General features: G+C 29.3%; 1 protein-coding gene across 1 annotated transcript in view; it reads left to right on the forward strand.

Moving 5' to 3' along the window:
* Window positions 1–15,258: 15,258 nt before the first annotated feature.
* LOC133326672 (uncharacterized) overlaps window positions 15,259–15,370 on the forward strand; it is a 109,266-nt gene continuing 109,154 nt past the window's right edge. Inside the window, exon 1 of the mRNA XM_061535294.1 lies at window positions 15,259–15,354. Coding sequence (XP_061391278.1) covers window positions 15,279–15,354 — 76 coding nt within the window. The 5' untranslated portion in view covers window positions 15,259–15,278. The remainder of the gene's footprint in view (window positions 15,355–15,370) is intronic.

Genomic DNA, 15,370 nt, shown 5'->3' on the forward strand with positions numbered 1-15,370 from the left:
ATATTTTTGGCGATTTCTTACAATGCTGGCATTACTTCTTTTCATTTCAAAATTATTTTAAATATTTGGCGATTTTTCATATTTTCCAAAGTGGGTCTGAGAACAAAACTTTAAATTATTTATCAATTTATCGATTTTTCATATTTTGGTGATTTTTTAAAATGCTGGCATTACATATTTTCATTTTTAAATTATTTTAAATACTTTTAATTGTAAATATTCTTAAAATATGGTTTCCTTCAATTTGGCGATTTTTTCAAATGTTGGCGATTACTTCAAGTGGGTTCGAAAAAATGTTAATTATTATCAATTTGGCGATTTTTACAGTGTTTGGCATTACTTTTTTCCATTTCAAGATTATTTCAAATATTTTGATTTAAACTAATTTTTCTTTACTTCAATTTGGCGATTTTCCAAAAGTTGGCGATAAATGATTATCAATTTGGTAATTTTTACACTTTATATATTTTTAGCGATTTTTACAATCTTTGACATTATTTCTTTCCATTTTAAAATTATTTCAAATATTTTTATTTTAAAAATTTTTCTTTACTTCAATTTGGCGATTTTTTAAATGTGGGTGGGAAAAAAAATTTACTTATTATCAATTTGGCGTTTTTTAGGTTCTCCAATTTTTTGCGATTTTTTATAATGTCGGCATTACTTATTTTCATTTCAAATATTTTTAATAGAAAAATTTCTTAAAATATGTGTTTCATCAATTTAGCGTTATTTTCCTTTTTTTTTTTTTTTTTTTGTTTTTTTTACACTTTCTTATTTTTGGCTATTTTTACAATGTTTGGCATTACTTCTTTCCATTTCAAAATTATTTCAAATATGTTTAATAAAAATATTCTTAAAATTTGTGTTTCATCAATTTGGCGTTTGTTTGTTTTTTCTTCTAAAATGAATTTTTTATAATGTTGGCATTACTTATTTGCATTTTAAAATCAACTAAAATATTTTTAATTATAACAATTATAAATATTTTTCAATTGCAATAATGGCATCACTTCTTAAAATTCGAACATTTTTTTAATAATTGTTTAATATTTCATTAATTTGACGATTTCAATATTTTCCAATTTTTGGCGATTTTTTTCAAATGTTGACGATTTTTCCCTATATAGGTATTAATATTTTTTTATTTTTTATTTAGAATAAATTTAAATATTAATTTTTAATATTTGCCTACCTTTTCATCAATTTGGTTATTTATTACATATTTCTAATTTATGCGATTATTTCCACTACAAAATTGGCATTACTTCTCTAAACAGGTTCGTTGTTTAACCACAGCCATCCATAGATGACCATAAAGTCCTTAAATAATTAAAAATTATTTAAAATATTAATTTTATTAGTCATTTTAAACAAATTTGCCTTTCTTCCCATCAATTTGGCGTTTATTTAGCTTATTCCATATTTTGGCGCCTTTTTTCCCCCTTGCAATGTTGTCATCATGCTTATTATTATTTTCTCACTCTCCCACTCTCTCCCTGTGTGTTATGTTGTGGAGACCTGTTATGTTGTTATTGTTTTGCCATTGGGAGAGTTTCTGTTATGCTGTGCTGAATGTGAGAGAGTGCGGTTTAAAACGGTTAACCTCACAGAGTATGAGGCTCACACACACACTCTCTCTCCCCATATCATCTCTGGCTCTGTGAGCAGGGCTTGAGTCTCAAACACTTGTTGAACTTAGTTTTTGGTTAGGCTGTGTGTTATTGCTGTTGTTGTTCACGGCTTCTTTCTTGTACAACTCTGCTATGGAGTGGTGTTGTTGTTGTTGTTTTTGAGCCTCCGTGTGTGAGAGAGAGAGTAGAGTGCCGCATACAATTCCATTTGCGAGAGCAAATAATCATAACAAAAGCGCTATCTTATGGTTTGTCAGTACGAAAATGTTAGTTTGAAACTAAACAACGTGGTTACGGTTCGAAAATAGAAGAACGGCAGGGGTTATAAGAAAAAAAACGAAAAAGAAAACAAGAAAAATAATAAAAACAAATAAATGTTCGTTAATATTTTAGTATTATTTTACATGTAGTTTATTGCTATTTGTACGGGCGTTAAATAGAAAAACTCGTGTATATAATAAAAAATAACTTATGATTTAGAGAGGAAATATTAAAAGTAAATTAAAAAAATTGTGGTATTTATGTGAAATAAAAAATATATTTTTTTTATATGAAAAATGTGTGTTTGTTTACTGCAAAAAAATTATTAAATAAAAACTCCATCATGCAGAGATTCAAACCATGGATTACTCGAAAAATCTCTACCATTTGGATTACCCTACCCTCATATATTTTTGGATACCTAAACTAAACTTAATTCACTTGCTAATTTAAAACACACACATCACTGAAGTAATAAATTACAAAAACAAAGGCACCAGCATAAATTCGCAACAACAACATAATTTAATGTGTGTCTGTGTATGCTTAAAAGCATAAATAAAAATAATAATAAAAAAATGAAATATGATGAGCGTTAGATCGAAATAACCTTTAGGCTACTGCAAAAAATAAAAAAATATAAAATGTAAATAAAAAATGTTTGCAAACAGTGAAATGTACAGTGTTTTGAAATTAAAATAAAAATTTGAGCAGAAAATTAAAATTGAGAACCGATCATTTTGGAAAAAATTGTTATTGTTTAATAAAAATACCAAAATTACAATAAAAACTAATTAAAATACATATGCCAAAATTGTGCAAATTTTAAAAATTCTAAATCGAATCGAAAATGCGGAATGAAAATAAAAAATAAAATTTTGAAATTCTAAATTTTTATATTATTCCAAAGCTAAATAAATGTATTTATTATTTCAATTATCGTTGTTTATATTAAAAAACTAAGCAAACTGTGAGAGTGATTTTTTAACAAAAATTAGAATCAATGAAAAATTATCAGAACAAATAAAATTACAAAATAATAAAAAATAATTGGAAATATTTTAATTAAAAAAACATTCAAAATTAATTTTTCTAAAAAATATTAACAACAAATTTATATTTAAAATTTTTGGGAACAACTCAAAACTATAGAAATTGGATATTATACATAAAAAAACTCTGATGTATTAAATTAAATATTGAAAATTAATATAAAATTTCAAAATAAAAAATACAACATAAATTTTAAAATCAAAATAAAAAATATATATAAATTAAAAAAATCCTAAATAGTAATTCAAAAATTTTCAAATTGTTTGTGAATAGCCACCCACCCTACATCATGGAATAACGAATTTGCATTATTGGAATAAAATAAATATTCGCCTCTGTTAATAAAAGAAAATTTAAATTGTTGTTAACCTATACTCCAATAATCAACTTTTATGATTTTTTACGTTGGGCGCCATCACAAATTTCCTAACCAGACGACTATTTTAAAACTCCGGAAAGTTATTGGCAGACACTACTTAGCAAAAAATTTAATTTCTTTACAATTTTGTTTACAATTTTAATTTTTTTTAAATGATAAACAAATATTTATCAACGTTGGGCGCCAACGCCAAAAAGGATTTACATTTTGAAGCCCTAATGAATTTTTCCATTGCAATTTCAATGGTATATTCGAATGTAGATGTATCTGAACTTGTATTTTTGCATTCGACTTAGTAATCTCCTCGTTGGGCGCCACTAACTATCAAAGGGTTATATTTTTGCGCCAAGCAAAAAATGTTTGAGACTTCATAGCAAAATATAACAAAAATTTATTTTTTAAAAACTTTGAAATTTGTTATATTATCTACGTTGGACGCCAACACCACAAAGGATTTGAATTTGAATTGTGAAGCGCCTATGAATCTTTCATAGTCATTTCAATGGAATATTTAAATGTAGAAGTAACTGGGACTTATAGTTTTAAAGGCATATAACCTAGTCATCCCCCTCGTTGGGCGCCAACGATTAACAAAGGTTTATATTTTTGCTTAACAAATTAAAGAAAAAATGAAAGAATTTGTATAATTGCAAATTATCGATTGTTTTACGTTGGGCGCCATCACTGATTTCCTAGCTAGCCGGGCATTTAAAATTGTAGTCAAATTGTTGAGCAGCACAGCATAGCAACATATTTTAAATTTCTTTAAAAGAAAATATTAAATTAATAGAATTTTAATATTGTCTATTTTGTCTACGTTGGGCGCCATCTCATAATGAACTTAAATTTGGATTTTGAAGCGCTAATGATTGATTCATTGTCATTTCAATGGAATATTTGAAAGTATGTGTTATTAGGACCTGTAGTTTTATTACTATTTGATCTAGTTATTCTCTCCTTGGGCGCCAAGGAATAATTTAGGGCTATATATTAGGCGAAATTAACGTTGGGCGCCAACCATTGAAACAAATCTCACGGTAATGCTTTTAATGATCTTTAAATTCATCATCGAGAATAATATTTGATTAAATGTGAATTTCCTTCTATTCTCCAGAGGCGATTTATTTCTAATAAAAATGCATAATATATTCTTTCGGTTAAATTAACGTTGGGCGCCACTTTTCATATGGAATTCACTTTCAAATTTTAAATGAGAATAATATTTTAGCGAAAGGGTATTTCCTTATCGACTACAATTCTTCGGAGTCCCATAATTTCGAATAAAAATAGCTATAATGTAGCCGAAAGTAAAAATCATGTCATTTTTTCATCTCCACGTTGGGCGCCAACTTTAAATGGTTCTGCTGTTTGGCCAATTGGATTAGTAGTTTTTTCTGCCTAAATTAAACAAAACATATTTGCATACAGAGACAACTGTGATTTGTGAAGATGATAACCGTTTGAAATAATAGCCTCCACGTTGGGCGCCAGTGATTATTTGAATATAATTCATATAAAAAAATTTTCTATACTAAAATTCTTTGGAGTCCCGTAATTTTGAATAAAATTAAAAAAATTAACCACAAAAAAAAGTGATGACATTGTTCATCTCTACGTTGGGCGCCAACTTTAAATGTTTTTAACGTTTGGTCAACGAAAATAATTTTTTTCTCTCATATAAAAAATATTATATTTACATACAAAGTCTACCGTGATTTGTGAAGATGATAACTGTTTGAAATAATAGCCTCCACGTTGGGCGCCAGCAATTATATTTTAATACGATTATGAAATAATTCCCCATTTCAAAGATATTTTTTAAATCTCTCATAAAGAATAAATATTATTTACTACCGTAAAGAAATTCAATATCAGTGACTAATTGGAATCTAAAAAAAAATTTAAATCTAAACGATCTAACTTTGATATTGATCTCAGCTTCTAAACGTTCCAGATGATTGATAAAACACACACACACACACACAAATACAATTCTGACTTTCCTATAATAAACATTGGAACGTATCTGTGTAATTACAACAATTTAATGGCATGAAGAACAATATGTTACCGTTATCCAGAAGCTTGATTAACATTTCTCACCCAACGAAAAGAAACCCAACAAACTGAAGTAGAAAAAAATCGAATTTTATTCAGGGTGCTGAAACGGAATTTAAAATGCTAAATTATGGAAATTTGGATATTGTTGTATTCTACTATTACATGGAATTAAAAATAATCCAATGTAAATTATTTGTGTTGAAAACATGATATCGTTTCAATGTAAATTGAAATTTTATTTGAATTTATTTGGGATTCAAAAAAAAAAAAAAAAATAAATAAAAATAAAAAAAACTTAGACACGATTTAATAATAAAATCGATTGTCGATGTTGACCACATAAATTCAAGAAACTTTTGTAATGTATTCAAAATAGTGCTGTCAAACCTTAGATATTTACAACAAAATTTTGAAAATCCCCAAAAAGTTTAGTAGTTGAAATTTTTTTTTGGAAACTAATCTTTGAAATTTAATATGCCTCTGGTCTTTGGAAGTTAAGATGATTTTATTACAAGGTATTGAGGGAAGAATATAGGGGGAAGGGGGGGTATATAGGGAAAATATCATGCCTTGCCGATAAATATAATTCGAAATTTTGGAAAGATATTTGAGGTTCCTTAAAACCCTTCTTAGATCATAAGAAATTTTGTCTATTAAATATCAATAATCTTGCAATTTTTGGTTGGATATTCGAACGTGTTGGAATATTATATTGCAAGGGTTGCAAGGAAGGTCATAGGCATTGCAAATCGATGCCACACTTCAAGCCTTGCCTAAAAATAAAATTCCTAATTTATAGAAAGATATTTGAGATTCCTTAAATCCCTTTCTCAGAGCCTTGCCTATAAATATAATTCCTATTTTTTGGAAAGATAAATTATCTATTGGGTATCCAAAATCTAGCAATTGTTGGTTTGATATTCGTTAGATATCTTCGATTGCAAGAAAGGCTATGGGCATTGTAAATCTATGGAGTTCGCTCTCCCACATTGGGCGCCAAATATATAAATTCTCCCCAAAGCACATCCAAAGAAATTTTTAAGGAGGTAAATTATTTTCTGATGACAAATCACTTATTAATACTACCCCATATTGGGAAATTCTCTACCAAAACATTTGAAACTCATTTTTAAAACAGCTCAGTATTTTTTCTGATAGCAAAGCAGCTATAAATGGTTCCTTTCGCCTTTGCATACTACCCCATATTGGGCGCCAATTACTCAAATTCTCTCCCAAAACATTTGAAATTTATTTTTAAAACAGCTCAGTCTTTTTTCTGATAGCTAAGCAGCTATAAATGGTTCCTTCCGCCTTTGCATTGTTTGACTTGCCTTCGTTTCGGCTTCCTAATAATTAACACATTGTCCTATCTACGTTGGGCGCCATTATTAACAATTTGATTTGAATTATTAGGACATTTACAGTGGAATAGATTTCTCTTTGGGTTTTCAGTAATAATCTCTTGTCTCACCTCTTAAATATGTTACCAGATATCTCAATCTTTCAATATCACATATTTTTTTTTTAAATTTCCCAACACCATTTTACCTTTTGAAAAATTTTATAGTTTTTTGTTTTTCAAAATTGTCACTTGTCGTACATGAAATCACTGATTAATGTCCACTACTGTCTGTGTGTGTTTTTGAACCTTATTGTGTTTGAAAGTTTTTATTGCCTACATTTTTTGAAATAATTACAATTTTTACGATCGAACCGAATATTTTTGTGTTTGTTACAAAACAACAAAAATTCTGGACATGCTCTTCGATGTAAATTTGAGGTCATAAAAATCTATTATTCTAAATTATAATAAGTAAGGTAAAAATTGAATTTTCCTCAGTCACTGAGGAAGAATTTTTTTATAGAATTAAAAAATTCCTTAAATTCTGAGGAAGATTTTTTCTAGAGGAAAAAATTGTAAAAAATCCTCAGTGAACTGAGGAAGATTTTTTTCACTGACGATGACCTTTCTCCATAGAAAAAATCCTCTGTTACTGAGGAAGAAATTTTTTCTATAGAAAAAAATTCCTTAGTTATTGAGGTAGACATTTTCGTATCAAAAAAAAGAAATCCACAGTTACGTATTGAGGAAAACTTTTTTGAATAGAAAAAAATCCTCCGTTACTGAGGATATCTTGTTTCTCTATAAAAAATCCTCAATGAACAGAGGAAGATTTTTCTCCTCAATTAATGAGGAAAGTTTATTTCTCTATAGAAAACAAATTCCTCTGTTACGGAGGAAGACTTATTTCTATAAGAAAAAAAAATCTCAACTATAGGAAAAAAATCCTTCCTCAGTAGTTGAGAATTTATTTTCTGAAGATCTTTTCTCCTGCCCTTCTAGGGAACTTCTCTAAATACAGAAAATAATTTCACTTTAATTTCACCACGGACCACAACACGCAGAAGAAGAAGAACAAGTACGACAACAAGAACAAAAGCGTGTAGACATCTTTGGCTGATGCTACTGCTGATGCCGCAAACAGGCAGACAAACCGACAGACAGACAAACAGAATGCAATTGCCTCAAGTAAGACAAACACACACAATAACCGAACCAAGAACCATATTGGGTAATTGTAGATGTCTACCGGTTTTTTGTTACAATAATGACAAAACTACAACAACAACAAAGACGAGTTACTGGAACACTATTTGTTGTTGCTGTTATTGTTGTTCTTTGGCCCGGTTGATGGATGTTACCCTTTATACCCAGCCACGGTTTTATACTGGTTTTGTTTTTCAATTCTACTGCTGCTGATGCTTCTGTTCTGTTTGGGTATTCTTCTTCAGCAGTTTCTAAGCTAGCAGTACTTTAAGTATATGTTCTTCTTCTTCTTCTTCTTCTTCTTGTTGTTTGTGTTTATTTTTATGTTTTGTTGTATTCAAGAAATAAAACATAAAAATAATTTTTCCTAGAATTATTACAAATCAATTATAAGAAATACAATTTTCCGTATATTTTTTCAAAACCCGTTAGAATTACCATTATTTTTTTTATGGAAAAGCGGAATTTTTAATTGAGTGTTAGGAAATCAACATGTTATTTTATTATGATTTTTTAATAATAATAATAACAATAAAAAACTAAAAATAAGAGTCATCATAAAAAATCAATTTTATTTGAAGTAAAAAAAGTGGTTTGGGTGCAACAGCCAGTCATTCGCCTTTAAATTCTTGGACCATTTCTTATCAGTTGTCATAATTTTACAAATTTTATTTTTTATATTTTTTTCAACACTAAAGACAATCAGTTGGAGATATTTATTCTGTGTGGAGAGTGTATGTCTGTCTGTCAGTCTGCCTAGCTAGTTGACATGAGCCATCTCTAATGCTTCCTCTACCATCCCATCACTTGTTTTTTTGGGTGACACAAGTGTCCATATCTTTGTTGTTGTTGTTGTAATAATATTTATTATTGTTTAAATAATAAATATTCAATATTCATTCTCGTTTTCTTTTTTTTTTTTGTAAATTTGTGTATTTCAATTAAAGAACTGTGCATTAGGTTTGTTTTTTTTTCTCTAAGCGATAATCGTCATCATCTTCGGCGCATCTGTGTCACTCAACCATATACCGTCTCCAAAGTGTGGATGGATGGCGTCTTCGATCTTTTTCATCTTTTGATATTCATATTGTGGTTGTCATTGAATGCCATCATCATCATCATCATCAACATTACCATTCTGTCAACACACTGCTTTTTATCATTCATTAAATTATCCCCTTCTTGCCTTTCGTCATATTTTTTTACGAGATCCACGAATTGTTTTAAACAACCACTATCTGGTGTTCTTCTTTTGGAATTTCATTCATCAATTTATAATTGTTATTAAAGTATACAATTTTAGTATAAGAGCATCGTATCTCAGAACAAAAACCAAAATTAGATTTTTTTTCGAAATCCACATTTTAAGGTCTGAGTACTCCATAAAACAATATTGGAGGTCTAAATTTGAATCTAAAAAAAAAAAAATATATTTAAATACGCACGGTTTAGGATCTGATGGACCTGTTAATAAATTTTCAAAAAAGACAAATCTGTAACGGAAGACCCCGATCGATCACTAAATGTATATTTATTTAACGAATATAGATCTAACAGGCTTCAAAAAATTATTTTGGTTCCTCAGAATATTACACCTTAATCTGTTATAGTCTAAAATGTTTATAGTCTAAGAGACCTTCCAAAAAAAATCTATAAATATCTAAACAAGATATAGTTTTTTCACAAGCTTCTCCATCCAAATCCAGGTTTTATGGTCACTAGAGGTCTGAAGTTTTCCCTGGAAAAAGTTTGTTTTTAAATCTAACGGTCCTTCTACACAAATTCCTAAGAACATATAAAATTTAAAATAATATATTTATTAAATAAAATATTTCTCAATCTTCAAGGACAATTTTTTAATAAAAGCAATATTTTTCTAAAGAATGACTTTTCTCAGGATCTTAGGACAAATTTTGCCTAATATCTCGACTTGCTGAGTCGATGTAGACATGTGTGTTTGTACGTCTGTCCATTATAGTTTGAAAAACACGTTACAGACCACAGTTATGGACCAATTTTCACGAAATTTTACACGTAGAATGGGTTCTGACCACCACCTATAGTCCACTATTGTAAGCCGAAAAAGATAGGTCAATATTTAGCGGATTAAATGAACCAAGACTTTTGTGTGTAAACAAAAACATTGAATCTTATGACTCCGGGAAATAATGATTCGAAAAATATGCTACGGCGAAAAAAAGGAGCTATTGACCTCTGATTGCTCAATAAGTTGCAAATATCGTGAAATATTGCCCAGGCTTGGAATAAAGATCCGCAGAAAGCTAGCTAGAGTTATGTGGTAGTTGTGTAGGATATCATATTGTAGGTCCTGTCCTAAACTGTTCGGCTCCCTGGTTAAACCCTTCACCACACTGTGGTACAGGGTATTATGTCTTTGTGCATATGTTTGTAACAGGCAAAAATAATCGAGATAGACCCATGGTTCCTTTTGAGAATATGCATAGAATCACTTTCTGAATCGATTTATGCATGTCCGTCCGTCCGTCCGTCTGTCCGTCTGTCCATGTTAAATTGTAAACAAAGTACAGGTCGCATTTATGATCCGATTTGGATGAAATTTGGCACAGCTCATTTGTTTGGCCCAAGGACGAACCCTATTGAAATTGGGAAAAATCGGTTCAGATTTAGATATAGCTCCCATATATATTTTTGCCCGATTTACGGACTTTAGACCCTGAAAATCTTTCGATTTGCACGAAATTTGGCATAGCGTACTGAATTGAGCAACGAAAGATATGTGCCAAGTTTCGTGAAAATCGGTTCAGATTTAGATATAGCTCCCATATATAGTTTCGGCCGATTTTTGGTAAATGGCGTACCAAAGTCCCTATATATCTTTCGATTTGCACGAAATTTGGCATAGCGCACTGAATTAAGTCTAGAATGATGTGTGCAAAGTTTCGTGAAAATCGGTTCAGATTTAGATATAGCTCCCGTATATATCTTCCTCCGATTTAAGGTAAATGGTGTACCAAAGTCCTTATATATCTTTCGATTTGCATGAAATTTGGCATAACGTACTGAATTGAGGCTAGAATGATGTCTGCCCAGTTTCGCGAAAATCGGTCCAGATTTAGATATAGCTCCCGTATATAGTTTCGTCCGATTTCATGTTAATGGTGCCCCAAAGTCCCTTTATATCTTTCGATTTGCAGGAAATTTGGCATAACGTACTGAATTGAGCCTAGAATGATGTCTGCCCAGTTTCGAGAAAATCGGCCCAGATTCAGATATAGTTTCGTCCGATTTCATGTAAATGGTGCACCAAAGTCCCTATATATCCTTCGATATATTTGGATAGAGCTTCCATATATATTTTCGCCCGATTTTAAGTAAATTGGACATCAAACTCTTCATGCTAGTCAGGTTGACATCAAATTTTGCACAACGTACAAAATTGAGCATAGAATTACGTAGTTGCGTTTTCTAGAAGTACACACATAGCCCAACGGATGACCTATTTATATTTGTTTGAAGTCGATTTACATACTTTATGGATAGATCTAGGTAGATTCACATTTAGATAAATATCACATATTTTATTTCATCCAATTTCATGTTAATAGTCCTGTTTAATATATCCATAGTGGTGAAGGGTATCATATAGTCGGCCCCGTCCGACTTTACTACTTTCCTTACTGGTTCAATATAACTTTTTACTATAGGAACAAATTGTCTTAGAATCAATGGACATTTTTTTATACTAAATAAAATTGGTCTCGGTCAAAAAAAAAGTTCTCAGTAATTGAAGTTGATTTAATTTTCAGAAGAAATGTTTTTATAGATCCAAAGCCAATTTTTTCAATATTTCACAGGCTTTCAGGACGAAATGGAAAAACTATTTCAAAATATTGTTTTTTATTTCAAAATATTTTTTTTCTAATTATAACAGTGAATTTTCTTATAAAAATTCATCCAAATGCCGTGGACAAACCATCTTAATATTAATTTGTTTTTTTAAGAAAAAATATCAGAACAAAAGACACACACCAATTTTTTCTTAAAAAAGGGCCTCAAACAATTTGTTCTATAGAAAAATGCTCAAGGTCAGAGGAACATTTTTCCCTTTGTAGAAAATAGTTCACCAGAATCAGAAGATAATTTTTTTCCTTCAGGAATAAGACTAACATTCTTTATCCATAAAAATTGCCTCTAGGCGGAGAGAAAATTCCTTCCTAGAAAAAGCTCTAAAAATTTTTTCACAGGACTTCTTCTAAGAATGAATTTTTTTTCGAAAAAAATCCTGTCCTAAGAGGATCAAGTTTCATAGGAAGAGATGACTAATTTTCTATAAAAACTTGCCTCTGAGCAGACAAAAATTTTCTCCATAGAAAAAAAAAAATACACACACAACATTTCCATGGGTAACAAATTACATAGGTCCAAAAAGACCATTTAGGTTTCGAAAGGCCTATTAATATAAATTGTAAGACATTTTCGTATGGACCAGAAAAATACCTTACAAAAATCCTCAGAGCTTGCCTTGAAATTCTCTATAAAAAACAGTAGAAATTCCAGAGAATCAATTTTTTATATATAAAAAAAATCTATATAAGAGTTCTGAAAGACCTTAAAAAATTGTAGAAATATTTCTAAAAACTAGTCAATAAAATCACATTGTGTGATCTGTAGATAGAAAAAATTTTCATACCAAAAACCAAAAATCTTTGAAAAAATTATTTAAAAAATCAACTCAATCGTTTTTTAAAATCCTGCTTTAGGATCTAAAGGTTAAGACAACAACGTGCTATACACAAAAATAGCAACAACAACAAAATTAAAAAAAAAATAAAACAAAACATTTTCTTGGATTAAAAATAAAAACAACAAGAAAAATATAAACACAGACAAAAAGCCAACTCGAAAAAAATACAACTCAAAAAAATATAGCCATGACAATGATCTTTGCGGCGACAAAATACACACAAATGGTCAACGTTAAGTAAGCCAAGTTAAAAAAGCAGAACAATAACAGAATAACAGAAATAATACAACAATAATAACAAAAATAATACAAGACAACAACAAAGCAGGGCAACAAAGAAAACAGCAACAACAAGAAGATCAAAAGGCTAACAAAAAGTTAACAACCAAACAAAGAAGTAGAAGAAGAAGTGAAACAAACAAAAAATGATAATTGTGAAAAAAGTGGCAATAAAAAATGATGATGTGACGCATACTTTTCCGCAGCAGTGTTAAAAAAATTTTTGAAATAACAAAAAAAGGTTACTACAAATAAATGGAAAATAAATAAAATAAATATAAAATAAAAATAAAAAAATAATTGTGTGTCAACTACATCAAGAGTACATCAAAAAGAAAAGTGCCGCAATTTCAAATAATAAAAAAATAAAAAAAAACATAACCCAGCAAACAATGGGACATCAATAAAGAAAATAATAAAAAAAATAAATAAGAAAAATGTCATGTATATTTTTTATTTCCAGTTTTATTAGATATCACAACTGTAAAAAAATCAATTTAAAAATAAAACATAACCCAGCAAACAAAGTGGTGTTGATAAAGAAAAAATGGAAATAATATATATTTGTAGATTTTTTACTTCAAGTTTTATTGGCTACTATTAAAAATAATTAATAAATAATAAAAATAAAAACATAACCCAGCAAAGCAAGTGGTAGCAATAAAGGGAAAAAATTAAAAAAAGTATATATTTTTATTTCCAATTTTATTTCATATCACAAGTGCAGAAAAATGAAATTCAATTAAAAATAAAACCTAACCCAGCAAACAAAGCGGTATCAATAAAGAAAAAGAAATTAAAATAATATATATTTGTAGATTTTTTACTTGAAGTTGTATTGGCTACTAAATGAAAAAAATTAAGAAATAATAAAAATAAAAAACATAACCCAGCAAACCAAGTTGTTGCAAAAAAGAAAAAAACTAAAAAAATGTGACATATTTTTTACTTCAAGTTTTATTTGATATCAAAATTGTAAAAAAATAAAAATTTAATTAAAAATAAAACCTAACCCAGCAAACAATGCGGTATCAAAAAAGAAAAACAAATTAAAATAATATATATTTGTAGATTTTTTACTTGAAGTTTTATGGGTACTAAATGAAAAAAATTAAGAAATAATAAAAATAAAAAACATAACCCAGCAAACCAAGTGGCATCAATTTAAGGAAATAATTTAAAAAAATTATATATTGTTTAATTTCATGTTTAATTTGATAACACAACTTTAAAAAAATAAAAATTCAATTAAAAATAAAACCTAACCCAGCAAACAATGTGCCAACCTTAAAGAAAAAAATAAAAAAAAATGTGACATAATTTTTATTTCTAGTTTTTTATAGATATCACAACTGTAAAAAAAATAAAAATTCAATTAAAAATAAAACCTAACCCAGCAAACAATGTGCCAATGTTAAAGAAACAAAATTTAAAAAATATATTTTTACTTCATGTCTTATTGGACAACAAAGTGAAAAAATGTGACAAATACAAATATGACAAACAAAAAATCGGAATAAAATACAACATACAACCCAGCAAACAATGTGATTTCGTTAACGAAAAAAATTAAAAAAAAAAATACTCAGAATTTTTTCCCTTGGTGTTTTATTGGCTCCCCTTACGACACTTATCTTCTTTGGCTACAACAACAATTTGCAAACTTGACTTCAATAAAGTTCGCCAACAAAGAAAAAAACCTTCGGAAAAAATCTATAAAAAATTAGCCACAGACCTTGTCCAGGTCCATTCACGCATTATCATTATTTGCTGTAATTTAGTGTAGGCATTTGGCATTGTTTACCGAAATTCCGGAGATACGTAGCAGCAGCAGCATCCAACATTCCCCCTACCCCTTGCCAAGGCGGAATATTTCCTTTTACATTGCCCTCGAAATCCAAAAATCCCCATTCCATGCTCCATCTACATGGATCGCTGGCTGTTGACTTTAAGTGGGGCTGGCAATTATTTTCGTCATCATTGTCGCTTTTGTTTTAACAACATCTTCAGTAGCAGCAAAAATAACAACAAAAGCCACAACAAGAACACAACAAAAACAAACTTAAATACAAGAACTACAACAACAACACCGCTACCATTAAATACAAACAGCCATTATTGGTGCTGCAACAAGACCAAGAACATCGACATCGGCATCAACATTCCCTCGATCCACATCATTGACAGCTTTAGCCACAACATCCGTCTCGGTGGCAGCAACAAGAAAAATAACAACAACAAGAAAAATAACAACAACAACACGAATTACAACAACATTACCATTGCAACCATTTACCGAACACCATCACCACAGCCACCACTTACCGATGCCTTATTATGTCCACAACAAAGGATAAAATAAATTTTCAAAATACTTGGAGCTGTAATAAAACAACTGGCCGCCGATCTGGAAGTGCGTATAATAGCTG

The sequence above is a fragment of the Musca vetustissima genome, unplaced genomic scaffold (genome assembly GCF_032173495.1).
Source record: "Musca vetustissima isolate MV318-11 ecotype Yass unplaced genomic scaffold, APGP_CSIRO_Mvet_v1 utg4525, whole genome shotgun sequence".
NCBI lineage: Eukaryota > Metazoa > Arthropoda > Insecta > Diptera > Muscidae > Musca > Musca vetustissima.